We start from the raw sequence: 27,826 nt of genomic DNA, 5'->3' as shown, positions 1-27,826 counted from the left end.
CTTCTCCAGGGTTGCTCCAAGGCTCTGGAACTCCCTCCCTCCAGCCATCGGTGACTGAGTCCATCACCATCTTTCAGTCCCTCTTAAAGCCCCACCTTTTCACCATGGCTTACCCCTAAGACCCCCCCCCCCCCCCACACACACACACAAAACATCTGCTTGCTCACTCATACACTCTCCCCTTTCTCTTTGTTTCATGTGTGTTTCTTCCTGCTGTTAGTCTGGCTTTGTCTTGTTTAGATCTCATTATTTTGTTTAGTTTCTACAACTGTAGAGCGACTTTGGGTCATTGAAAAGCGCTATATAAGTCCCATGTATTATTATTATTATTATAACAGTGTGTATTTATAGTGTCTAAATATACTGTATGTGTGCCAATGTATTTATGACTGATTGTGTGTGTCTGAAGGCCAATATGTCAATGACTGACTGATAAGGGGGCTGAGGTTAATGAGTGTGTGTGTGTGTGTGTGTGTCTCTATGTCTGACAAGTAGTGTGGGAGATGCGGCTCAGAGTATTGATTCTTCATCCTATATCATGTATTGTCAGTGAATTTGGTGATGTTTTTTTCCCCCTGTTCAGAGAAATTAGTCATTGAAGTTGTTAGGTTTATGTCCCATCCTACATCCTGATATTACCAGGTTCTGACCACTAGATGGTGTTGTTCCTGCTATTATGTGATTTTAAAAATAAAATAGAATTCTACCTGTTTGTCTTGTAAATATTTATTGCTGGCTGTCACAATTGAACACTATAAATAAAAATTGTACACCTTTGCACCAGAACCTTCTGTATTCTTCAGAATATCTGCCCTTAAGACCGCATCTCTACGCTACCTATTTCACAGTTCACCTAATAGCAGGAACTTATTGAATCTAAGGCCTCGTTGTGGTTCAATGGTTTGTAATTATTTTTTAGAAGCTCGAACACCTCAATGTTCCTTCAATGGCCACCAACTTGTGCACTTCGCTACCTTTCCTTGAACCCTTAAAGCATTTCGCTACACCTGTAATAACATCTGCTAAATATGTGTATGCGACCAATACAATTAGATTTGATTAAAGGGGTGGTTCTCCTGTACACTTTTAAATGATTGGTGAAACACTGAAGAAACCATGCCCTTGTTCTCTCACTCTTTCTCTATAGGAACAGATAGTGTGTTTTTAAACCCATCGGGAGCGAGCACAGACCTCCCTTTCCCCAAACAACTGGATATTGCTCACTGCCACAACAGAGAGACAAGTAGAGGCAGGTCTGGGACAAAGCTTCAGAGAAGAAAAAAAAAAAAAACAAGAGGTAGGAGGTAGTGCAGAGATAACATTTTAACAGCACAAAGAGGGACTGTGTTGGTTGTGTTGTTCCATATAGCCTACAAACTCTACATTAAAAAACAACAGGGGTGTTTTCCAGTCCAGTGGGTTCATTGATGTCTGCTCAGTCAGAACAATGGAGAATGAGAGTAGAGGGGAGTGTATGGGAACAAGTTAAGATTAAGATTATTTTATTTATCAATTGTACACAATGTCCAACTGAAATGTGATTCTGCTTCATCCCAACCCTTCCAAAAGACACACATACAGGTTGGAGAGGTTGGAGCAGGGGGCTGCCATACTGGGCGCTCGTGGAGCAGTTGTTGTGGGGGGTTAAGTGCCTTGCTAAAGGGCACAACGGCAGGCAAGGCAATGGCATCAAGGATTTTATACCAGCAACCCTCCGGTTGCCAGCTCACTTCCCGACAGATTTTTTTCCCCTGTCAGACCCGGGATTCAAACTGGCAATCCCACGGCTGCTGGCTTGCCTCTTAATGAGGAAGATGAAGAAGATGGAGGTGATGGACTGAAACAGTGATACTTTGGCCAACTTAGTGTTTGGTGTGACCGAAAACCTTGAAACTGGGTGTAGAACTAAGACCTACCAAGGCCCATATTCTCAGAAGTGGTGTCGGCCGCTAGTCTAACAAAAAAACTACCTTGATCTTTTTCTGTTTTGCATAACGTAACACGGCTGTACAGAGAGATTATCCAAGATGGAAGTGGGTCTTTGGTGATCTGAATGAATGGAAAAAGAGGGGATGTTGAACAATAACAAACCCTGAACCATTACAGATATTGCCCGAGCCACTGACAGGGATTATCGGATTTGTCAAAAGTATGATAATAATGGTTTTGCCTCTGTGTGAATTCAGGTGGCCTTGTGTTTTCACAATCAAGGATACGATCAAGCCTCTCAGCCTGACAGTTCCAAGAAGCTGTTGTTATGGTTTGAGAGGGTTGAATTCTCTCTTTATCACCTTTATTGCATCTATTTGATGTGGCTTAATGACAAGGTCCATGTAAGGGCTAGAGCTCAAAACACCTACATAAATCACAGTTATTCCCAAAATCAAAGTCATCAAAGTCCAAAGAGTGAGTTCTGACTGTCTTGAAATGCACCCACTAGAATTCTTGACCTTTGCTTGCGAAGCGGCTGGTCTCGTTATCGAGAAATGCTCGCTTTCACAATCTCCTCAGAAGGAGAGCTCTCTCCCTTTCTGTTATATTTATACAGGCTACAGTGCTCACATGATATGAAGCAATAACCTAGCGCAACAGAGAGATGCTCCGTCCAAATAATAATCTAATTTCCCACGCTCCCTGTGAGATCAAGTGGGGGATGCAAACACAACAAAACATGTGGCGAATTGAAATCCCTCTTTGACTGCAGCCAAAGTGGATTAAAAGGTATCCCATTTTGCCATTTGAAGGGACAATAATCATCAAATGTGTCTGGTAAATGGTATGTTTGTGCTTGTTACTTGTGAGCTATAAAAGCCAATATTGTAATGGATTGGGAGAAAAGCGAGCTTTGTCAAAGACAAAGTGTGTGGTGTGGTGTAGCCTCTGGCAATGCAACAATATAACCTACAGCACAATGTCCTGAGTCCTGTAGGTCAAGCTCCCCAGCAAATAGGAAGACTATAACCATTTCACTCAGAGCCAATTGAACTGGTGAAACTGAATTTGACAGTTTGTCTTGGAGCTAAGGAAATGTAGTAATTCACAGTAGTTGACACCTGTTTATGACCTTCAAGCTCTCGTTAGTGTCGTCTATAACAAAGTTCTAACCACTGTGCATCGTTAAAACCAGCTTACTGTGGACGTGACTAGTATAGTGACTTACTGTTGTTAGACTTGAGGTCACGGTGGATGACAGGAACGATGGCCTCTGTGTGCAGGTAGAGCATCCCTCTAGCAATCTGCACCGCCCAGTTGACCAGGACGTGCGGTGGGATGCGGCGCCCAGCCAGTGCACGGCTCAGCGGGCCACCGGACGCATACTCCATGATGAGGCACAAGTTGGGTTCCTTTAAGCAAACCCCTTTGAGGGCGATGATGTTGGGGTGAGTGAGCATGGCAAACAGCCGAGCCTCCTGGCGCACGTTCTGGGCCGTCACACTGATGTCCTCATCTGGGTCCTGGCGGGCCGCCTTCACAGCAACCTCCAGCCCACCTCTCCATGTACCGCGATACACCTTGCCGAAGCCGCCGACCCCAATGACCTCCTCGAGGCTCAGTTCCCTGAAATCCACGGCCTCTGGTTCGAACTCCCCCACCCCCACTACGGCTGGCCCAAGCTCCCCAACCACTCCAACTCCATTGCCCTGCAGTTTCCCATATGAAGGAGGCTTGAAGGAGACGTAGTTCGAGGGAAAGATGCCCACTTTGTTGTTGACCTTGCCCGCCCACCATCCCTCGTCACCGGATATCTCTGAGTCCAGTGACAGAACTTCCACCAGGTCACCTTTGTGGAGGGTGAGCTCGTCTTTACCGGACGCCTCATAGTCGAATAAAGCTGTCCACACGGGATTGGTGAAGTTCCCTTTTTGCGTTTGATCCAAACCTTTCCAGTTCGACAGTGGGCCACGGCTAAAAATGTTCTTCAGCGGCTCCATGGAGCCACAATGAGCAGATGTTCAGACACTGGGTTTGATTCTGTATGGTTTTGAAAATAAAGTACAATAATGTACTTTATTGAGCCTCTCTCCCGTTCGTCTTTGTCTAGTTGGCTCATCAGGGACCAGTGAAATTTGTTCAAAGGCCTGGCCAACAGGAACACAACCGTGTTCAAAGACAACAGGATAAATAACGTCTCTCATGCGACCTGACATGGACTGCATATGTTTCCATTGGAGCTAGCAACAATCAAACAAAGGCCATGGATGTGACCAGTCCTGCCAAGTCTGCCAATGTGTAAAAAGGCAGAGTTGTCTCCATAAAGCACGTTTCTACTCGACTGTTGTGGTGTGGTTTCTCAATGCCTGGTTTGAGCACATAACTCATTTTATTACTCTATTACTATAACACAAATAGTCCCATATTGACCAATGATTAGGTGCTGCTTCTTGAGATATGAAATAAAGGATACTTTTTTTAATTATAGCAAAACCACGACTGTGTAGAGCACTGGATGGATCACATCATACTAAAATGAGCATCAGGTGGTTGTAGAATATCCAGTCCAGAACATTGGACAATAATAACCCAACGGAAGAGTTCAACTCCGTTTAGTTGTCCATTTTGAGTTCTGTATTTTTAGCCAATAAGTGCGGTGGCCACCATAAGCAGGAAGCGCTGAGAAGAGGAGAAGAATAGCAGGAAAGGCGCATTTAGTCCTGCGAACCCCGTGCTTTACGACAAGTTTCAAAGCTGACCAACTCGCCCTAAACCATGAGCACGAATAACAGTGTCTGGCCAAAACTTCTATGCGTTCTGTCAACAAATCCCGCACCCGTTTGCGCAACTCTATCCATATTTGCTGTCTTACCCGATTGTGATATACAATGTCTCAATTGTACACGTATGTATTTTCAATAAGAACTTGATAACCACCGAGTTCGCAACAGGAAGAGTTGTACAAACCTGCTTAGGAGTCTACTTTTTTTTTTTAAGAAACGCAAACCGAAAACAAATCCTGTATTGTGCGTAACGATACTTTAGTGCCAAGCCCCGGCAAGCTCATTGTTATTATCAATGTCCAAAAAGCATCATAATAGATGCATTAACATTTGTTATCATGTCCCCTCTTCCTTAAGCAGCCTTCCCTCGTCCCGTTCTCGAACCACTCTACGTCTGTGCTTACAGTCAAGGAAGAGGGTGGGGTTTAGTAACTTTTTTCCCAACAGGAAAATAAAGAATCGGGTGTATTCATTACTTCTTGCGATGGAAACAGTTGACGTTTAAGAACCAAACGGAAGCAAACAGAGCAACCGGAACGAATCGGGGCGGGACCTACCTGAATTTGTCCAATAGAAGCTCTTGTTTTCGTTGCAAAACATTTTCCGTTTGGAGTAAACGGTTTCTGTTGCAACAGACGAAACGTTTTGCAACAGAATCGGCGAATACACCCTGGGCCCTGATTAGAGAAACAACGCAACTCTCGCTCTGATCGTGAGAGGATGGAGAAGGCACACTAAAAAGTAAAGTAAACTTTAGGGATTCTTCAAATTGAAACTGTGGGGGAACCCCTATTAGTTATTCGAATAACTCTTTAAAGGGGTTCTTCAAAGAACCCCTTTTAATGGATCCTCAAATAACCTTTTGAAGAACCTTTTGGGGTTAATTTTTTTTAACTACTGACCCCCCCCCCCTTCCCCTATTATTATTAATAATAATAGTCTTAACAATAACACTATATTTTAGTTGTCAGTGTTTATTATGATTTTAGGGGCAAAGCAGAATTAAAAAAACTCCCAGCAGAGCCCCAAGTCCAATGGGTATATCCTCTGGCATGTTGATGTTAATGTGTTGATGTTCTCCATATCCATAGCCAGAATGATTTTTGCAGTGCATGGTGATCTAACAGGTGTAGGGAGGGTGAAGTCTGTGAATTCAAAAAATAGTAGTTATACAGACGATTAACAAAACATGCACATGCAAAGCATGTAAATGTGAATGAAAAAAACTGTTTTAATGTTGGTTTTCATACACATACCTTGTCCATAATGTAGAGGCCTATGGGATATTCATTGAAGAGGTAAGGGAGGAGGATGGTAATACCAACTGACATACCTTTGTATGCCTCCTCGTCTGTATACTTACAGACACAGACACAAAAGTGAGCAGTTCAGTCATCTGCACCCAATACAGCTAGCCTTCAATATATTCTTATAGCCTACAGTACATATTCTTATCTCTGTGTTGATTGATATCCATTGAATTGTGTCCATTTTCTGTTTAAGAAAGATTACCAATTGAGAGCATACAACGGACAAACCTTACCTTAAATTGAGGAGATCTTTACATTTTTCAGTTAAGTGCCTGCACCTGCTGTCCTTTCAAATTCAAATCCAAATGTTTCAGTTGGGCAGTTAGGTTCCTGCAAGAACCCCCACCAACTAAGGAGGTTCCTCGATTAACCCCACCTCCTATGAGGTTCTTGTATGAACCTTTTGGGTGCAATTTTCAGTGCCAAGAACCCTAAGGTTCTTCAAAGAACTTTGAAGATCTTAGAAGAACCCTTGTTGAACCCCTAATCTTTAGAGTGCAGTAATATGTGAACTAATTCCTGTGTTCTATATTTGAGGTTCACTGGAATATCTGTGTGCCAAATAAATACGCATGTAGCCGTATTGGCATTTAGGCCGCTAATTGTTATGGGTCAAGTTTCACAATTGGATGGGGTTATACAGTGTCCAAAACAATAGGAACACCTGCTCTTTCCATGACATGACTGACCAGGTGAATCCAGATAAAATAAGGAATTTTAAGTCTTGAGACAATTGAGACATGGACGGTGTATGTGTGCCATTCAGAGGGTGAATGGGCAATACAAAAGATGTAAGTGCCTTTGAATTGAGTATGGTAGTAGGTGCCAGGAGCACCGGTTTGAGTGTGTCAAGAACTGCAATGCTTCTGGGTTTTTCACGCTCAACAGTTTCCCATGTGTATCAAGAATGGTCCACCATCCAAAGGACATCCAGCCAACTTGACACAACTGTGGGAAGCATTGGAGTCAACATGGGCCAGCATCCCTGTGGAATGCTTTTGACACCTTGTAGAGTCCATGTCCAGACGAATTGAGGCTGTTCTTTATCTTGGGGCAAGTTAGTGGTCCGGTCCAACATGTGCAAATGTTGGCATATACAGTGGTGTGAAAAGGTGTTTGCCCCCTTCCTGATTTGTTATTTGTTTGCATGTTTGTCACATTTAAATGTTTCAGATCATCAAACAAATTTAAATATTAGTCAAAGATAACACAAGTAAACACAAAAAACAGTTTTGAAATGAAGGTTGTTATTATGAAGGGAAAACAAAATCCAAACCTACATGGCCCTGTGTGAAAAAGTGTTTGCCCCCCCCTGTGATAACACAACTCAACTGTGGTTTATCACACCTGAGTTCAATTCCTCTAGCCACACCCAAGCCTGATTACTGCCTCACCTGTTCTCAATCAAGGAATCACTTAAATAGGACCTGCCTGACAAAGTGAAGTAGACCAAAAGATCCTCAAAAGCTAGACATTATGCAGAGATCCAAAGTAATTCAGGAACAAATGAGAAAGTAAGTAATTGAGATCCATCAGTCTGGAAAATGTTATAAAGCCATTTCTGAAGCCACCTTTGACCTGTGCTGCTGTGTGGAAACAGTGTTGGTCCTTCTGTGAGGTCTTTCAAATCAAATCAAAATGTATTTGCCACATGCGCCGAATAAAACAGATGTAGACATTACAGTGAAATGCTTACAAGCCCTTAACCAACAATGCAGTTTTAAAGAAAATATATATATTTTTAAGTGTTAAGTAAAAAAGAGCTAATAATTAAAGAGCAGCAGTAAAATAAAATAACAGTAGGGAGCAGGGGCGGTGTGTTCATTAGGGCGATATGGGCGACGCACTGCCAAACGGGAAAAGGAAGGGATTTTTTTTCTAATCAATTATATCACGGCAACAGTAGTTATCAGTGTTCTAATCTAGACGTCTGATCTGCCACTAAATGTCCAATCAGGCTAAAGTCGTGCTTCAAATGGCCCCGCCCCTTTTGGGGCGATTTCAGTCAGGTTGAAAATCGCCCCAGAAGTCTGTCATAGCCTCTCATGTAAAATCTTTTTTTTTCAAATATCAGAGCTTCAAATACAATCTCTGTGGGTTTCTGAGGGCTTGCACTTACGCGCTTTCGTCATACGTAACATAACCATGAACGTAACTAAGAAAAGAGCGGGTAGCAGCGTCAATCAATTCACGTACTACTATCAAAAGATGGCTAGCGTTCAGTGGAACTCGATTGTCTCTTTGAAAGAAGTTCACATCAAAGACCATTCAAAACGAGCTACTGGAGTGTATGCTAGCGGTCATGAGGGAACATATTGTGGAGGAGGTGAAGTCGGCGAACTTCGTAGCTATCCAAGCTGACGAGACCACGGACGTTTCTACACAGACACAGCTGGTGCTTGTGCTGAGGTACATAGATAGCAACCACAAAGTGCAGGAGCGCTTTTTTGAGTTCCTTCCCATCTCGGAATCAACCTCAGTCTCAATCGCCAGTGTGCTTTTGGAGAGACTGAACAGTCTTTTTGCCGACGACGAGAAAGTCAAACTGTGGTGCACTGGCACTGTACCAGGTTCTCATGAGCTACAACCTCCAGGAGACGTTCTCTGAGACTGTGACTCTGTTGAACATCCTCATAACTACTCCCATGACAACAGCTGAAGCTGAGAGATGTTTCTCAACTTTGACACGAGTTAAGACATTCCTGCGAAATTCAATGGGCCAGGAACGTCTGAATGCACTGGCCATGCTTTCCATGGAGAGGGAACTAGTCCTCAGCATGCCTGATTTCAATGAGAAAGTCATTGACCGCTTTGCTGCATTGAAAGAGAGAAGAGAACAGTTTCAGTACAAGTAATGTAGCCTCTCTCTCTCTCTTTGTCCCTCCCTGTCTGTCTCTTTAACACACACACGCCCAAATCAGTTCACAGTTGATGTTGTTTAAAATAGTTATTTTTCATTTTTTTTAAAGTAAAAATAAAATAAAAATCTGTTCATGTTCATTTTTACAAATCTATACAATTGGCCAGAATATGGTTGTTCATATTTACAAATCTATACAATTGGCCAGAATATGGTTGTTCATTTTTACAAAGCCATACAGATAGCTGTGTTTACCTTTTCTAGAAATTATTTTCAAATTCTGTTTTCAGGCAAAATGTCTATCACTGTTCATTTTCACAAATCTATACAAGAGGGCAGAATATGGAAGTCTATAAAAATTTCTTATTACCAATAACTTGCATCAATGTTTTCAGTAGCCTCTATCAAAAGCTCCTGCTTGCTTGTTGTGAATTATGCTCAGGTGCACATATTTCCAATTCAACCATGAGGCAAAAAATGTGGTAAAAGCTCTTGTTGATCCTGCAATCTGAACAAATAACAAGATGCTGTATTTTCAGCTGATATTTCATTTGTTTATGGAAATGCATATTGTTTATGCAGTGTTGAGGAATGTGAAAGAACACCCTTGATTATTTTTACTGTGATAACTTATTTTGCTTTTGTAAGCCAACACTTTTGAGATCAGTCAATAAATGCTTCTGGCATTGACTTATATGCTGCCCCTGTCTTCATGTTGTTGCTGGACATATCTTTTTTTAAATGTGTGTAGGTCACCTAAATCATCAGAAAAATTGCCCCCCCTGAGAATTTTTTCAGGAGCCGCCACTGGTAGGGAGGCTATATACAAGGGGTATCGGTACAGAGTCAATGTGCAGGGGCACCGGTTAGACGAGGTAATTGAGGTAATATGTACATGTGGGTAGAGTTAAAGTGACTATGCATAAATAATAAACAGAGTAGCAGAAGCGTAAAGAGGGGGATGGTGTGGGGGTGTGGGGGGGCAGTGCAAATAGTCCGGGTAGCCATGATTAGCTGTTCAGGAGTCTTATGGCTTGGGGGTAGAAGCTGTTAAGAAGCCTTTTGGACCTAGACTTGGCGCTCCGGTACCGCTTGCCGTGCGGTAGCAGAGAGATCAGTCTATGACTAGGGCCTTTAATAGCTTCCCTGCGCCGTGGCAGGCGCTTGTTGCTCCGCCGCCTCCTAAAGTCAACCCCCCCCCACCCCCCCTCGCCAAACACCACCGCATGCTAACAAGCGCTGACTCATTGCTTGTGCAGGAAGGATGCAGTTGTTTTTGTGGCCGAGACAGGCCCGTTGCTACATATATAATATGAAACCAAACTCAGAGGATGAGGTGCACACACACAGTGACAATAGAAAGAGTATTTCCTCTGTGCAGTGTCTAATCAAATACATCTTCTCTCCATGGGAACCTCTACCACAGATCAGACCTGTGCTGGCCTGCACTTCAATCACCTTTCCTACTCTGTTGTTGATGACATGACCTTGACAGGCAAAGACCCATCAGCTATGGTGACAAACGGCCATTGTTTAAAAGTTTATACACACTTCATAGGAGTACTGACAACTAATGCATGGTCGGCCATTTCTTTTGTCCATGCCTGGGAGTCTGGCACAACCCTCAGGAAGTCTTTGGAGACATGAAGGCTGTTTAGAGAGAAATACAGATTTTCCATATAGGAATGTGAAGCCAAGAGAATATGGGTAGCAGGGTGGGGTTGAACACAAAGGATGTTTTACACTACTGTAAAGCCGTAAGGTGAAGCTTTGTGCAATGTTTTGCTTATATGCCAATGGATTTAAGTTCATTGCCAGTTTCAATGGACTCAATAACAGCTTATGGCATCATGGCTTGTAATGTCACAGATACGTTTGGTAAAACATCTGAAATAAATAAAAAGTTGCCGGTGTTTTATTGAAATCTGAACTTTATTTCACCCATAAAAAATAATGTTAAAAGTTTACATAAAGCGTCAAGTTCAACTGCCTACCTTTAAACATTTCATATCAAGACAGACACAGAAACCCTATCCCTCTATGCTTTTTAATGTGTACATTAAAACAATCTAAAAGAGAGAGAAAGTACAACACGTAATACAAAGGAGAATTTTATTCCAAGTGGGGGGAGGAGGGTACGATATCTTCTTGAAAACAAATTATAGGTGAGGAGGAAGGGGGAGGGGTTTAACAACTTTAAAAACAAAGTTATGGTTCAGGAGGAGCATCACAGTATCATTCAGATAAGATCAGCCAGCACAGACACTTTGGTCTTCAAGAAGATGGTTGGGGTGAGGGGGTACAAAACAACATATTTCATGTCATACCTCCAAAGTAGTGACTTGTCACCCAAATCTCAAATGAACAAACAAGAACATCCAATTGGAGTTGTTAACATTAGCATAATTACATGTGAATATGGTTGAAGTAAGCCACCGGTCAAGTTCTTCATGAAGATAAATTGTCACAAAAAGTTGAATTAAAAGGGAAAAAATGTATTGACAAGAATTCTTAACCTTTAGTAAAATACATATCCTTTCCCATTTGTTGAGAGCCTATGTAGCATAACAATCAAACTAGTTGGCGAGGATGCCAAGCCTGCCACTCTGCCAAATTCATGCTAATCCTCACAGACAATAATCTCATCTCCTTTTCCTATAGGCAAGTGCTGATCACTTTTAAAATACTACTAACTGCTGCTCTGAAATCATCAAGTAGGTGTCTGTGTGTACAGTATTCTATGAGGCTATGTTAGGGCTGCGCAGGTGTTACAGTTTGTGGATCTCAACCGAACCTGAGCAGACGTTGAAAGCGAGTGGCGCAGTGGTCTAAGGCACTGCATCGCTGTGCCACTAGAGATCCTGGTTCGAATCCAGGCTCTGTCGTAGCTGGCCATGACCGGGAGACCCATGGGGTGGCGCACAATTGGCCCAGCGTCGTCCAGGGTAGGGGAGGGAATGGCCGGCAGGGATGTAGCTCAGTTGGTAGAGCATGGCGTTTGCAACGCCAGGGTTGTGGGTTCGATTCCCACGGGGGGCCAGTATGAAAAAAAAAAAATTATAATAATGTATGCAGTTACTAACTAGTCGCTCTGGATAAGAGCGTCTGCTAAATTACCAAAAAAAAAAAAAAAGCAGAAATGGAACTGGAGTGATATGTTCTTTTAACACCAATGTCATAAACAGAAGAGAGAGAGAGAATAAACAAAGTGCAAACTACAATGGGGGACTTCATAATCAAACCTGTCCTTGGGCTGGGCCATGGCCTTTTCAAAGCATCAACTGCTATTTTTTTGGTAGTCCAAATAGAACGAACACCTGTCTTAAAAAAACAACCTGGTTCAAATTCTCCACAATAAAATAAGAAAAAAATTAAAACATAATATACAACCGATTACTGGTCTTCAGCGGTGGCGGCTGTCATGTCTACGCGCCTTACTGACAGTTGTTGGAGGCTTTTCCTGAACAATGAGCTGCATGTGAGCGTCTCCCCAGGCCCACCTCTTTCTCAATGCAGCCACACAAGAGAACAACTTAAGAGAAAATGAAAGGTAAAAGAGTGGGGGGAGCTAAGAGTCATAATCTTCATCATCGTCATCGTCGTCATCTTTGTGCGGCATGGAGGGGGGTGGCGGGGGTGCGGTGCCCATCAGCGAGGGGTGGGGGGCAAAGGAGCCCAGGGACATGGCCAGACCCCCCTGTGTGGTGCCCATGTGGAGATACTGGGGTTGTATGGTGTCTGGGCTGTGGCACACAACAGAGAGAAGAGTCGTGTTCAGGAGGTGGGAAACATTGTTGAAGCGTTTTGTCATTGAAAAGTAATCATTCAACTTGTCCAATTATGAACAGATTTTTGCTCTACTGGACACCACCCAGAAAAGCGAATATCTGCTTCACTTCAGTGTGCTTCAAGTTTGTATTGTCACGTGCACTAGTACAGTGAAATGCCTTTCTTGCTCTTTCCCAACAATGCAGTAATCAATATCAGTAGCACAAAAAGTTGAACAAAAACACACAAGAAACAGAAATAAGACGAACATGACAAAGTAGGTAAGCTATATACAGGGTCAGTTCCAGGGTCAGTAAGCTATATACAGGGTCAGTAAGCTATATACAGGGACAGTTCCAGGGTCAGTAAGCTATATACAGGGTCAGTTCCAGGGTCAGTAGCTATATACAGGGACAGTTCCAGGGTCAGTAGCTATATACAGGGACAGTTCCAGAGTCAGTAAGCTATATACAGGGACAGTTCCAGGGTCAGTAGCTATATACAGGGACAGTTCCAGGGTCAGTAAGCTATATACAGGGACAGTTCCAGAGTCAGTAAGCTATATACAGGGTCAGTTCCAGGGTCAGTAAGCTATATACAGGGTCAGTAAGCTATATACAGGGACAGTTCCAGGGTCAGTAAGCTATATACAGGGACAGTTCCAGGGTCAGTAAGCTATATACAGGGTCAGTTCCAGGGTCAGTAGCTATATACAGGGACAGTTCCAGGGTCAGTAGCTATATACAGGGACAGTTCCAGGGTCAGTAAGCTATATACAGGGACAGTTCCAGAGTCAGTAAGCTATATACAGGGACAGTTCCAGGGTCAGTAAGCTATATACAGGGTCAGTTCCAGGGTCAGTAAGCTATTTACAGGGTCAGTAAGCTATATACAGGGACAGTTCCAGGGTCAGTAAGCTATTAAGTCAGTTCCAGGGTCAGTAGCTATATACAGGGACAGTTCCAGGGTCAGTAAGCTATATACAGGGACAGTTCCAGAGTCAGTAAGCTATATACAGGGACAGTTCCAGGGTCAGTAAGCTATATACAGGGTCAGTAAGCTATATACAGGGTCAGTTCCAGGGTCAGTAAGCTATATACAGGGTCAGTTCCAGGGTCAGTAAGCTATATACAGGGTCAGTTCCAGGGTCAGTAAGCTATATACAGGGACAGTTCCAGGGTCAGTTCCAGGGTCAGTAAGCTATATACAGGGTCTGTTCCAGGGTCAGTAAGCTATATACAGGGACAGTTCCAGGGTCAGTAAGCTATATACAGGGACAGTTCCAGGGTCAGTAAGCTATATACAAGGACAGTTCCAGAGTCAGTTCCAGGGTCAGTAAGCTATATACAGAGTCAGTAAGCTATATACAGGGTCAGTTCCAGGGTCAGTAAGCTATATACAGGGTCAGTTCCAGGGTCAGTAAGCTATATACAGGGTCAGTTCCAGGGTCAGTAAGCTATATACAGGGACAGTTCCAGGGTCAGTAAGCTATATACAGGGACAGTTCCAGGGTCAGTAAGCTATATACAGGGACAGTTCCAGGGTCAGTAAGCTATATACAGGGTCAGTAAGCTATATACAGGGACAGTTCCAGGGTCAGTAAGCTATATACAGGGACAGTTCCAGGGTCAGTAAGCTATATACAGGGACAGTTCCAGGGTCAGTAAGCTATATACAAGGACAGTTCCAGGGTCAGTAAGCTATATACACAGGGACAGTTCCAGGGTCAGAAAGCTATATACAGGGACAGTTCCAGGGTCAGTAAGCTATATACAAGGACAGTTCCAGGGTCAGTAAGCTATATACACAGGGACAGTTCCAGGGTCAGAAAGCTATATACAGGGACAGTTCCAGGGTCAGTTCCAGGGTCAGTAAGCTATATACAGGTTAAGCAAGCTATATACAGGGTCAGTAAGCTATATACAGAGTCAGTAAGCTATATACAAGGACAGTTCCAGGGTCAGCAAGCTATATACAGGGTTAGTTCCAGGGTCAGTAAGCTATATACAGGGTCTGTTCCAGGGTCAGTAAGCTATATACAGGGACAGTTCCAGGGTCAGTAAGCTATATACAGAGTCAGTTCCAGGGTCAGTAAGCTATATACAGGGTCAGTTCCAGGGTCAGTAAGCTATTTACAGGGTCAGTAAGCTATATACAGGGTCAGTAAGCTATATACAGGGACAGTTCCAGGGTCAGTAAGCTATATACAGGGTTAGTTCCAGGGTCAGTAAGCTATATACAGGGTTAGTTCCAGGGTCAGTAAGCTATATACAGGGTCAGTAAGCTATATACAGGGTCAGTAAGCTATAGACAGGGTCTGTTCCAGGGTCAGTAAGCTATATACAGGGTCAGTAAGCTATTTACAGGGTTAGTTCCGGGGTCAGTAAGCTATTTACAGGGTTAGTTCCAGGGTCAGTAAGCTATATACAGGGACAGTTCCAGGGTCAGTAAGCTATATACAGGGACAGTAAGCTATATACAGGGACAGTTCCAGGGTCAGTAAGCTATATACAGGGACAGTTCCAGGGTCAGTAAGCTATATACAGGGACAGTTCCAGGGTCAGTAAGCTATATACAGGGACAGTTCCAGGGTCAGTAAGCTATATACAGGGACAGTTCCAGGGTCAGTAAGCTATATACAGGGTCAGTATGCTATATACAGGGACAGTTCCAGGGTCAGTAAGCTATATACAGGGACAGTTCCAGGGTCAGTAAGCTATATACAGGGACAGTTCCAGGGTCAGTAAGCTATATACAGGGACAGTTCCAGGGTCAGTAAGCTATATACAGGGACAGTTCCAGGGTCAGTAAGCTATATACAGGGACAGTTCCAGGGTCAGTAAGCTATATACAGGGACAGTTCCAGGGTCAGTAAGCTATATACAGGGTCAGTAAGCTATATACAGGGTCAGTAAGCTATATACAGGGTAATTAAAGATATATACAGGGTCAGTTCCAGGGTCAGTGCCAATAACATATTTAGAAGGTAAAAGGATACTGGAGTGGTAGGTAGTGCGTGTGAGTGTTTACCTGTGGAATCGGGATTGCGGCTGCAGGTTTGTGCTTGACTGAGAACCGTCCTCCTCATCCCCATCTGTCTCGCTGTCCTCAGAGTCATCCTGTTCCCATGGCAACAAAAAGCTAAATAAGCCTCTGAAATCCATACTCTTCCCTCTCACACTTGATGTAACTTAAATTGGCCACCAAGCCAAACTAACTAACATTTCCCTCTATACAAGGTTACTGTCATCCAAGGTAAGGTTCTGTTTAGTGGCCGCCAAATTAAAGGTCAACACCGACCTCTTGCTCCGACTCTGTGTCTGATAGCTTCTTGTCCTTTCCCTTGGAGCCAGCTCCTCCGTTCTTGCGGCCTGACCCCGGCTTTCGACCTCTGGAGGACACCAAGTACACAAAGTTAGGATTGCATAATTCACATTTTCCAGAGACCCAAACTTTAGGGTACTTCAGTAGTATCCTATCCAAGTCAACAGTGGGTATCATTCAGTGTCCGTTACCTGCGTGCAACTTTTTCCCCTCCCTCTGCGTGGTTGTCCTCTCCCTCACCCTGCATGTCTGGCACTGCTGCTACCAGGTCCTTCAGGAAGTCAAATTGCTGCTCCAGCTCAATGCACTGTTTTCTACACACAGACATACATTGTTTAAAACATTACTTTCCCAGATCCAAAAGCACTGATAGTCAACAATGCTGACCATTACGATCTGCAGTCCTATCGGCTTTTGTGACCAACACTGATAACTGAATACATGACTTACAAGTGTGACGTGGTCATTGTTTTTGCGTTCCGGGACTGGGTGACTTGACAGGCTTTCGTCAGGAGAGACTCCAGGAACAGCTCCAGAGCTCGTGCTGGTGGTTGAATTAAGGAAAGGGAAAAGTAGCCACTAGCCGACAGGACCAGGTGGCCATGTTTTCTTGTCTTCAATAACAGTTAGATATTTCACAACTACTCAAGATTGAATACTAGACTCTTACTAGGGCAACAAACCCTCAAAACTGTGGGTCAAATGAATTTCATTCAAACTGCACAACACAATCACAAACAATTAACACTATAGGCAAAATCTCCATATTGTCATTGGCAAATAAACATGTTTTTGAAATCCAGTTACTGGGAACTTGCAATGAAATACAGCCAGGTGAAGCTCTCAGGCCAGAGAAGGATACATATGATGACAGGAACTGCAGCAGCCACTTTACCTATCTCTTCATCAGTCTGCATAATCTTCTTAATCCTCGCCTGTAATAGGAATGGGAAGACGTCAGTGAAAGAGTGTTTTAAAGATTCTACTACTATTAAGCATTTGCATGATTGCGGACTGTACTAACTGATCAATCAACCAACCACACATGCACAGCACATTTACCGTATTTAGATGACAAGGAAACTAAGCTATAGACAGCAATGGCTCAATGTGTAATGCATAAGTCTAATCAGGGTTGCCCAAACTCGGTGCATGTTTTGGTTTTTGCCCTAGCACTACACAGCCAATTCAACTAATCATCAAGCTTTGATCATTTCTATCAGCTGTGTAGTGTTTGGGCAAAAACCAAAACATGCACCCCTTGGGGTCCCGAAGGACCGAGTTTGGGAAATGCTGGCTTAACTCACACTTGTAAGTCAGGTGCTTCTACACCTGCATTACTAGCTGTTTGGGGTTTTAGGCTGGGTTTCTGTACAGCACTTCGAGATATTAGCTGATGTAAGAAGGGCTATATAAAATAAAATTGATTGATTGATTGCCGAAGGATCTATCTAAACTAGGCCTATTCCCATCTGTTTGAATCACCTGAGGATTTATCTACATACCTATTTCTTTTGAAGCTGTCCCTGTTATTCTCCTACCAAGTTAACCTAGCTACATATCACCATGCACCTACTTGGCTTCAGCTTCAGCCCTGTCTGTTTTGGCTCACCTCACATCTCAAGACAGGGAGGAGGTCATCTACATCTAGCTACCTCACTCCCTCACCTGCTGTCTCGACCTCTGAATGCTCGGCTATGAAAAGCCAACTGACATTTACTCCTAAGGTGCTGACCTGTTGCACCCTCTATAACCACTGAGATTATTATTTGACCCTGCTGGTCATCTATGAACATCTTGAAGAACGATCTGGCCTTAGTGGCCATTTACTCTTATAATCTCCACCTGGCACAGCCAGAAGAGGACTGGCTACCCCTCAGAGCCTGGTTCCTCTCTAGGTTCCAGCCTTTCTAGGGAGTTTTTCCTAGCCACCCTGACTCTAAAACTGCATTGCTTGCCCTCTGGGGTTTTAGGCTCGGTTTCTGTATAAGCACTTTGTGACAACTGCTGATGTAAAAAGGACTTCATAAATAAATGTTTATTGATTGACTGAGTGAGTAGTGGCAGCAGGTATCATGACATTCGTAGGTGGACTGGTTTGCTAACAACTTAGCCATTATACTAGCTAGCAACATCCTCTTTTTCCGTATAAGATGTGTCACTTATTCTAATGCAAATCCCTACCTAACATGGTAATACTGATTTTGGTCAATAATTAATCTAGGTCTCTCAGCACAGATGACAAGTTTGCTAATAACAATGACCACGCTAGCTAGCAATGCAATGTTAAAGGCCACCCTCCCTAACTAGTTACCATTTTATCTAGATAGCATATCGAACATTACAGTTCTAGCTAGTTACTAAGTAGCTAGGTAGTTTTGTCTTCTTGTATTGTAAACTAGCTAACAACCTAGCCCAAACTCCATTCAAGGGTGTACTGTTCTAGCTAACATTAGCAAGCTACTTAGCAAACCGTTAGTAGTCCCAGCTCATTTTACTTGGATCATTAACGCTAGCAAGCTAGGTTAACTAACTGCTTAGCAAGCAAAGTATCAACTTACCGGAGGGAATCTGGCGTTATATTTCTTCTTTTTACTGGGCATTATTGAGTAACCTGACTAGTTAACTTAAAATAATCTTCAATATTGTGTTATTATATCTCCCTCCAACACGCACCCAAGTGGGTACCTAACGTTAGCTACTAGCTAGCCTAGCACGTAGCAACGTCGGCTTCTCGAGATGTTCCGCAGGGTCTCGCGTTCCGTAGTCTCTCGCCTGAGCCTGCACACTGTCTGGTCTGGTCAAATAGACAGTACGCAGGTTTGAAATAATAAACAAACACAGATTTATTATTATCAAAGGCCTCTCGTGTTGAGGTAAAATGCAACATTGCAAACTCTACGTGACAAAAAGCTAAAGGTGCAAGATCCAACTGTTTAGTAGCACTATATTGGATCGCTCCAATATGGTATCCTTCCGCGCGGCAGGATACATTCCGAGGAAGAATTTCAGACTAGTCCCGTATACCGGGTAGTGCTGCGGCTAACACCCTTAAATAACTGCCGCTGCACTACTTCCACCTCTTCTCGGCTCATACCAGAGAGGATTCACTTGGTAAGAGTTCTATGTTAGTGTATAAGCGCAGAAGTACAGTCGCAGCTATTCAATAGCTTGGAGCAGCTAGCTAGCATCTCCATCAGGGTGCTCTGCTGTCCCCCCACTCGGTTTGACTTGTGCCGTCTCGTTTGGGTTTCGTCCTTGTTTTTATTACTTGTGACAGTGTACCAACCTGGGCGATACTCTTGTTTGGCTACCAGTATTGCGGCGCTGAGGGTTTGTCTTAGTTGTCTGTGTGAATTGTCCGTCCACCTAAACCCTCCGGTTGTAGCCTTCGGGTCCCCCGCGCCTACCCCACAAGATCGGGAGACTATATTTCATTCCGGTGGGCTTGCAGTTCTCTCCTGAGCGTGAACTAGGTGTCGCGAGGCGCAGTCATCTTGCCTAGACTCTTGTGTGTCATGTAGCACTATATTGGATCACTCCAAAATGGTATTATTTCGCGCGGCAGGATACATTCCGAGTAAGAGGCTGCAGTCCAAACGCCTAAAAGACTCACGCTGGCAGCATTCCAAACACGTAAAATACACTCCCTCAACCCCCCAACCCTCAAATTAAGTCGACACTAATGATAACATATCATGAGGTATGATGATGAGTTGACACTTGCAGGGCAAGGTGGGAGGGAAGAATGAATGAATTTCAAATGGCCGCCCTTGCCCGGAAGTTCGTCTCAGGGTTGTGTTTTCAGGCATCATGGAACCACCGGTAGCGCGTGTGTGCGTGCAACAGTCAATTATGATAGCATTTCATATCTTGGCTAGAAGACTACATCCGCAGACATCGAATACTAGCCATCCGACGACATCAGGTAAATCGAAAATTACAATGTATACGTGTGATGTCAGGGAAAGTTGTATGCATGTGCTAGCTAACGTTTCCAAAGGCTAAACAAACATTACTTTTATGATACGTGTTTGTGCCATCATGTGCATTAGTAGCACAATTTCTAACTTATTGAACTTTGTTTTTACTTACAGTTGTATGGTGACTTCTCCATATTGGTGTTGGTTTTAAGTTTTGGCAGACTTTCCTTAGCAGATGTACAGTCATCGCAAATTGAATTATGGGGCATTTCAGGCCCCGGAGTGAACAGAATCTTATACTCTCACAAACGAGGGCTGAGGGGCTAACGTTGTCAACTTCCCTTGCTTGGCTAATTGTTTGGACCGGCGGCTAAGATGGCCGCAAGGATTCCCCCATGGGCATAAGGCGAGGGTAAGTGGAGGAGGGTGTGTCTTTTACGTGTTTGAAACGCAGCCAGAATTTCAGTTTCGTCCCGTGGACCAGGTAGTGCTGTGGCTGACCCCCTTAAATAGCTGCCACGCACTACTTCCACCTCTTTGTTTTCTCGGCTCATTCCAGAGAGGATTCGCTTGGTAAGAGCTCTATGTTAGTGTATAAGCGCAGAAGTATACCCACAGCTATTCAATAGCTTGGAGCAGCTAGCTAGCTAGCTAGCCTCTCCATCAGGGTGCTCTGCTGTCCCCCCACTCGGTTTGGCTTGTGCCGTCTCGTTTGGGTTTCGTCCTTGTTTTTATTACTTGTGACTAACAACCTGGGCGATACTCCGTTTGGCTACCAGTATTGCGGCGCTGAGGGTTTGTCTTAGTTGTCTATGTGACTTGTCTGTCCACCGGAACCCTCCCAGTTATATCCTTTGGGTTCGGGGACCGCGCAAGATCGAGAGACTGTATGTTTCTCTCTGGCGGGCTTGCAGTTCTCCCCTGAGAGTGAGCTAGGTGTCGCGAGGTGCACCACGTTTCAGCTCTCACGGCGCAGCCATCTTGCCTAGAGTCTTGTGCGTTCCACGGTGAACGAGCTATGCAAAGTAGCTAGTTTAAGGAGAGGTGACCATTGCAGGACTAAGCCCGGTTATAAACACACTTTCCCTTAAATCCTAACAACCAGCACCCCCACGTATAAAGCAAGAAATAAGCTATAAACGTGTGTGCAGTAGAATGCCCTGCCCCTTCACGGTCAGACAGTTTACACTGTTGGCTGAATTTTTCCACAAGGAAAAGCTACAGCATTCATGTCTCCTCTCCTTCAGATAATGTATGAGACTAAGGCTGATACTGTAGGTCCCATTCTATACTATTGCGCAGTGTGTACTATTGACGCAGTAATATTTCACTGTTGTCTTCATTTTCCAGTGTTGAGGAAGGGTGTTTTCCTGTGAAGGGACTGGCTGAGTTTATGTTAGCCCAACCATAGTGAGATTACACTGGTGTTTTTTTTTTTTCACACAGTTGCTGGGTTGCGATAGTTTTTGTTACTGTTTTACAGTAGAGACAGTAACCATCACAGTTTGACTTGGAAACTCACATCTCAGCTCTAATACACTGAGGGTTACTGTCTGAGTTCTGTTGCACTACTTTACATTACAGACAGTAACTATCCCTTGATTGGAAACTGATAACTCTATTACACTACTGTTTTTCCACACAGTGTGTAGCTGGCTTTACAATAGTTTTTCTGTTGCACTACTTACAGTAGGCTACGTAGCGTAACTATGCTAGTTTCCCTTGGAATCTCACTTTTCAGCTATTACACTGCCGTCTTGCACAGTGTGTAGCTGGGGTTACTAGTTTTGTTGTACTTACAGTTAAGACAGTAACTATCCTAGTTTCCCCTGGAAACTTACATCTCAACTATTACACTGAGGGTTTAAGTATATACAGTGCCTTCTGAAAGTATTCAGACCCCTTTACTATTTCCACATTTTGTTACGTTACAGCCTTATTCTAAAATTGATTAAATAAAACAATTTCCTCAGCAATCTACACACAATACACCATAATGACAAAGCGAAAAACAGATTTTTAGAAATGTTTGCAAATGTAAAAAACCCCGAAATACCTTATTTACATAAGTATTCAGACCTTTGCTATGAGACTCGTAATTGAGCTCGGGTGCATCCTGTTTCCATTGATCATCCTTGATGTTTCTACAACTTCATTGGAGTCCACCTGTGGTAAATTCAATTGATTGGACATGATTTGGAAAGGCACACACCTGTCTATAATGTCCCACAGTTGTCAGAGCAAAAACCAAGCCGTGAGGTCGAAGGAATTGTCCGTAGAGCTCCGAGACGACAGGATTGTGTCGAGGCACAGATCTGGAGAAGGGTACCAAAAAATTTCTGCAGCATTGAAGGTCCCCAAGAACACAATGGCCTCCATCATTCTTAAATGGAAGATGTTTGGAACCACCAAGACTCTTCCTAGAGCTGGCCGCCCGGCCAAACTGAGCAATCGGGGGAGAAGGGCCTTGGTCAGGGAGGTGACCAAGAACCTGATGGTCACTCTGACAGAGCTCTAGAGTTTCTCTGTGGAGATGGGAGAACCTTCCAGAAGGACAACCATCTCTGCAGCCGATCGAACATCTCTGTAGAGACCTGAAAAAAGCTGTGCAGCAAAGCTCCCCATCCAACCTGACCGAGCTTGAGAGGATCCGCAGAGAAGAATGGGAGAAACTCCCCAAATACAGGTGTGCCAAGCTTGTAGCGTCATATCCAAGAAGACTCAACACTATAATCGCTGCCAAAGGTGCTTTAACAAAGTACTGAGTAAACTGTCTGAATATTTATGTGAATGTGATATTTCAGGTTTTTATTTTTAAGAAGGGTGGCACTCTGCAGTCACCCTGAGGTGCTGGCATTGGCAGCTTCTCACAGGCCCAAAAGCCTAACAGAGAGGCAAGTGGAATCCCCATTGGCAATGAATACAGTGATGGAAGGCTACGAACTCCGATGCCGGCCACCGCTTTAGTTCTGGCGCCTCAAATGTCTCAGGGTCTTCTAGTGTTGACGCCCTGGTTGACTGAATGTTTCAGAAGGAGTGTCAACCTACATCCAAACCCCTCATTCTGACCAAGGGTTCTGTCTGACGAGACGTTAACCGGCCATTACAGTTGTCCACACTCGCTGTTGCGGGTGCACTAGGGGCTTCCCACAGTGTGTTGTGCCCGGCTAGGGCAATGGACACTTTTCACAGACGCAGGCAATACAAAAGCTTTATCCGTTTTTGTTAGCTATAGTGAGAGTTTTGGGCAAGGGCCTATCTGACCGGACTCTCACATTGCATGGTGGACACTGTTATTGCAGCATCTTGGCTGGCCTTTGCCTTTTGCTGTGGTGGCACATTCTACTGGATGAGTTAACTGCCTTACCTGGGCTGTCTGCCCCATCAAGGGAACAGGCCACAACAGACACGAGGACCCTCTTTAACCACATTTGAGTTATGGGACTCACCCTAAACGAGGAGAAGAGTCACCTGACCCCCCTCACGGAAGGTGATCTACCTTGGGATGTCCATAGACTTGACTCTCATGAGGGCACATCTCCCTTAGGTTAGAGTAACAAAATCCTGTCCTACCTCAACTAGTTCTGGCTTGGACGAGCCATGTCTGTGTTAGTGCCAACAGTTACTCGGCCTACTGACAGTGGCTTCACTGTTGGTTCCGCTGGGCATTCTCATCAGGCCCCCAAAACAATACAGACACCGTAAACTGTTGGTGGTTTAGTGCATGTTTGAGGACCCTATCGAAGTGGCTGCTCCTTCCTGGTAAAGGGGGTGAGCCTGAGCCGAGTCCACCGCAGAGAGCTGGTGTGCACTGAAGCGTCTGACAGGTTGAGGTGCCGTGTTCAGAGGCCGCTGGATCAATGTGCTGGAGCTCAGGGTGGTTCTTCTAGCTCTTCAACAGTTCCAGCCCTACCTGGTAGGACAGCATTTCCTGATCCAATGGTTCGGGAGCTCTTGCCATGGGCCCAGACCCGCTTGGCATCGCTGCGAGCAGCACATATCCCCGGGGTCCTGAACAATGCTGCGGACATGTTCTCGAGAGACTCTGCTTAACGCTTTCCCATGGTTCAGCCTTCGGTCTTTCCTCTCGGGCACCCCGTGGCAGCTGTCCCTGAGGCCTGACCTTCTCTTCAGGCTGGGTGGACACTGTGCCATCACAACCCGCACCGCCTCCAGCTTCGGGCTTGGCCTCTAAGAGGCGTTAGTGGCCCAGTCTAGGCCTTCAGGACGATGTGGTGAACACGTTGCGGAGCACCATGGTTTCTTCCACCAATGCATCATATGAAATGTGGTGGGGCATATTCTGTACCTGGTTTGAGAGGCATATGTGCAAACTGTTTTCAGTCACTGCTTGATGCGGGCCGAGCAGCATCCACATTTAGTGTATTTAGTCGCTATCTGGGCATGCCATGACGAAGGCCAAGAGGGACCCATGGCTGGCTACCCATTGCTCTCCAAATGTATGAAGGGAGTTCGACATCTGTGTCCAGCAATGGCCCGCTTGGTGCCAAACTGGAACGTTGACGTCAGCGCTTGCTAAGCCGCCCTTGAGCCCCTAGAGTCGATGACTTTTTTTTTTTCTCCCCCAAGTGTGCTCTGCCCAGGTCAGGGTCTTGGACACAGGCAATAGGGACAGTCTGATCGGCTATTCGTTTGCTATAGATCGATACAAAGGCTTTCACATTGAATTGTGGACACTTACTACAGCATATCGGCTGGCCAGCACTTTCTACTAGAGGAGTAGCTACATCGTGGGCACTGCTCCAAGGAGTTCCCCTCAATGACATTTTCACTTTGACCAGTTGGGCATCATCTAGCACCTTTTTCTAGGTACTATCGAGTCATTGTTGTTCTAATAGACACCGTTAGCTAGGCTACATGCTATTTTGTATACGGGGTGTTTCAATAAAGTTTTGCTAGCGACATTGAAATCATGATGGAGGCTTGAGCAGGCTTAAACATTGCTAACTGTCCAGCTACCTTCAAGACTTGGTAGCTGGCATATAAAACCGCTCAGTAAAGGGAAAACGTTTCATTACTATACTGTAAGTTGCTCTATGTTCATGCAAGTAAAATGTAAATACTGCGGGAGTTCTAAATGACATTTATCCATGCTAACGAGCTAGCTAGCTAGCTGTCTAACAAAGCTAGGCCAAAATAGCTTCTATCTTTGGTTGCACAAGCTCATTGCGGGCTTTCCATGCTCTCTGTTGTATGCTTGTTCGGGATGACTGCAAAGGCAGTGTTCTCATGAACAGGGTTTTATAACTTTTCCTACTCAAACTAACATCATGCTTATCTACAGGAAAATTGTGCACCCATTTGACCATTGCTGAGAACACACCCCAGGAACCCCTTGTTGAGTTTCCACCATGGAGGATGTTCAGGTGGAGGAAGATGCCCCAGAGGGGGCAGAGTTGGAGAACCCAGAGCCATTCTCTGCAGAGAGCTATGCAGCAGAGTCCATGGCTGCAGACGTGGATCCCTGGATTATATTCGACTCCCGCAAAACACCTGCAGCCGAGTTTGACGGCTGGCTGGAGACCAACAGGCCATCCCAGGTGGGCCGCTTCGGGGACGATGAGGGTGGTAAGGGACCTGTGGGGTGGATCGCTGTGTTGGGCCCGGACCACTGCCCTGCCACAGGGGACGTCACTGGACTCCAGGCAAGCTGGGAGAGGCTGCTGGCCAGCGGGAGAACCGTCACCTTCCAAACTGTGAAGGAACTGGCACTGAACCACGGGGTGCTCACCGGCAAGTGGCTGATGCACCTGGACTCAGGCTTTAAGGTGGACCATGCCTGGGAGTGTGTAGCCAGAGCAGCCCAGGAAGGGAAGATCTTCCAGACCAAGGTGAGCCCGTGCGACCCAAAGTCTGACCGTAAACACGTCATCTGTTCCTATAACAAGGACTTCACGGACGAGAACGAGGTGATGAGGCTGGACGCAGTCATCCGGGCCACGGGGGTCAAGTGCTTGCTGTCCTTCAAGCCGGATGTTTACACTTACCTGGGTATATACCGCAACAACCGCTGGAATCTCTGCCCCACCATCTACGAGAGCAAGTTCGACCTGGAGTGTGTGCCCCGACGTTCACACATCGTCAACAAAGTCACCAATCTGGAGGTCACATAGGAAAGAAGAGTGGGAGGATGGTTTGCTATTGCTAAACAAGCACTTAGCAGTGGACAGTTGGACACATGCCATGAGTTAGGCTACGTTGTACAGTACTGTACTTCTGACTTGAGTTCGGTTCATTCCCCGAAGTATGGGGTTTCATATTTCTGAGTTTTTCCTATATGTCTCGAAGCAGACTTGTTTCATCGTGCTGAAATTAATTTAAGATAATAGTTCATTGGAGGGTGCTTCTATTGATTCTATTGTCAACCATACAAGCAAAAATGTTTGTTAAAACATTTTTGCTGAAGTAGTAAATCAAGTCTTAAATTGACTTATTCTGTAATGCAGCCGCCATCCACAACTCTGAAACCAGAGCTTGCCATGCAGTGAATGAATACATGCATGTCTTGCTTTGTTGTTGTGATTCTGTACCTTAACTTTTACAAAGATTGCTGTACTACAAACATGTCATTGTATCTGTAATAAAAAATAAAGTTGCTTACCATTTTCATAGTTTGGCTTCAATATGTTTTGTACTTGATGTTATCAATTAATTACAACAATTGCCAAATAAAGTTATTTGAAACATTCTCTGTATTGAGTGACATTGTGGGAAGTAAAGTCCAGTGTAGCTCAGTTGGTAGAGCATGGCGCTTGCAACTCCAGGGTTGTGGGTTCGTGAAAATGTATGCACTCGCTAACTGTAAGTCGCTCTGGATAAGAGCGTCTGCTAAATTACAAAAAAATGTAAAGTAGGTAACACGTGCAAACCCAAATGTCAATTAATGTCATTTCCTGTCTGCATACAGTACCAGTCAAAAGTTTGGACACACCTACTCATTCCAGGGTCTTTATTTTTTACTATTTTCTACATTGTAGAATAATAGTGAAGACTTAACTATGAAATAACACATATGGAGTCATGTAACAAAAGTGTTGAACAAATCAAAATATATTTGAGATTCTTCAAATAGCCACTCTTTGCCTTGATGACAGCTTTGCACACTCTTGGCATTCTCGAAGGTCAGTCAATCCGGAAGATATCAAGAACTTTTAAAGTTTATTCAAGTGCAGTCGCAAAAAACATCGAGCGTTATGATGAAACTGGCTCTCATGAGGACTGCCACAGGAAAGGAAGACCCAGAGTTACCTCTGCTGCAGAGGATAAGTTCATTAGTTAACTGCAGCCCAAATAAATCCTTCACAAAGTTCAAGTAACAGACACATCTCAACATCAACTGTTCAGAGGAGACTGCGTGAATCAGGCCTTCACGGTCGAATTGCTGCAAAGAAACCACTACTAAAGGACACCAATAAGAAGAAGAGACTTGCTTGAGCCAAGAAACACGAGCAATTGACATTAGGCCGGTGGAAATCTGTCCTTTGGTCTGATGAGTCCAAATTCGAGATTTTTTGTTCCAACTGCCGTGTCCTTGAGACGCAGAGTAGATGAACGGATGATCTCTGTTCACCTACTCTGTGGTTCCCACCGTGAAGCATGGAGGAGGAGGTGTGATGGTGCTTTGCTGGTGACACTGATTTATTTAGAATTCAAGGCACACTTAACCAGCATGGCTACCACAGCATTCTGCAGCGATACGCCATCCCATCTGGTTTGCGATTAGTGGGACTATCATTTGTTTTTCAACAGGACAATGACCCAACACACCTACAGGCTATGTAAGGGCTATTTGACCAAGAAGGAGAGTGATGGAGTGCTGCATCAGATGACCTGGCCTCCACAATCACCCGACCTCAACCCAATTGAGATGGTTTGGGATGAGTTGGACCGCAGAGTGAAGGAAAA

The 27,826-nt window shown here is 44.5% G+C and overlaps 3 protein-coding genes across 5 annotated transcripts in view; 1 reads left to right on the top strand and 2 right to left on the bottom strand.

The window, feature by feature from the left end:
* The window catches only part of LOC311132658 (mitogen-activated protein kinase kinase kinase 11-like), a 45,139-nt gene extending 40,079 nt beyond the window's left edge, over window positions 1–5,060 (bottom strand). The window contains exon 1 of the mRNA XM_084165923.1: window positions 3,161–5,060. Within this exon, the coding sequence (XP_084022049.1) occupies window positions 3,161–3,932 (772 nt within the window). The 5' untranslated portion in view covers window positions 3,933–5,060. The remainder of the gene's footprint in view (window positions 1–3,160) is intronic.
* Window positions 5,061–10,805: 5,745 nt separating this feature from the next.
* Window positions 10,806–18,944, bottom strand: LOC311132836 (dr1-associated corepressor-like). The gene is made up of 7 exons (XM_084166190.1): window positions 18,539–18,944; window positions 16,840–16,912; window positions 16,428–16,521; window positions 16,169–16,291; window positions 15,954–16,044; window positions 15,684–15,772; window positions 10,806–12,628 (listed from the first exon to the last, which is right to left on the bottom strand). The coding sequence occupies exons 1-7, from the start codon at window positions 18,578–18,580 to the stop codon at window positions 12,454–12,456; spliced, it is 687 nt and encodes a 228-aa protein (XP_084022316.1). The 5' UTR covers window positions 18,581–18,944; the 3' UTR covers window positions 10,806–12,453.
* Window positions 18,945–19,057: 113 nt separating this feature from the next.
* On the top strand, window positions 19,058–26,531 carry LOC311132835 (UPF0696 protein C11orf68 homolog). 3 transcript variants are annotated; one of them, XM_084166187.1, is made up of 2 exons: window positions 19,058–19,091; window positions 25,206–26,531. In XM_084166187.1, the coding sequence occupies exon 2, from the start codon at window positions 25,273–25,275 to the stop codon at window positions 26,032–26,034; it is 762 nt and encodes a 253-aa protein (XP_084022313.1). In that variant the 5' UTR covers window positions 19,058–19,091; window positions 25,206–25,272; the 3' UTR covers window positions 26,035–26,531. The 3 variants fall into 3 exon arrangements, with proteins under 3 accessions (XP_084022313.1, XP_084022314.1, XP_084022315.1); XM_084166188.1 differs by having other exon boundaries at window positions 19,058–19,905; window positions 25,206–26,529; XM_084166189.1 differs by lacking the exon at window positions 19,058–19,091 and adding an exon at window positions 20,229–20,312 and having other exon boundaries at window positions 25,206–26,517.
* The last annotated feature ends 1,295 nt before the right edge of the window (window positions 26,532–27,826 follow it).

The sequence above is a fragment of the Coregonus lavaretus genome (genome assembly GCF_964263955.1).
Source record: "Coregonus lavaretus genome assembly, chromosome: 7".
NCBI classification, from domain to species: Eukaryota; Metazoa; Chordata; class Actinopteri; order Salmoniformes; family Salmonidae; genus Coregonus; species Coregonus lavaretus.
Note: the sequence above shows the minus strand (reverse complement) of the source record. Positions and strands in the feature narration are given on the sequence as shown.

Coding starts and splice junctions, on each gene's coding strand:
- LOC311132835 (XM_084166187.1), top strand. CDS start 25,273: ATGGAGGATGTTCAGGTGGAGGAAGATGCCCCAGAGGGGGCAGAGTTG.
- LOC311132836 (XM_084166190.1), bottom strand. CDS start 18,580: ATGCCCAGTAAAAAGAAGAAATATAACGCCAGATTCCCTCCG. Junction 16,522..16,839: donor TGCAGTTCCTGTCATCATAT/GTATCCTTCTCT, acceptor TTCAACCACCAG/CACGAGCTCTGGAGCTGTTC. Junction 16,045..16,168: donor GGGGAAAAAGTTGCACGCAG/GTAACGGACACT, acceptor GGTGTCCTCCAG/AGGTCGAAAGCCGGGGTCAG.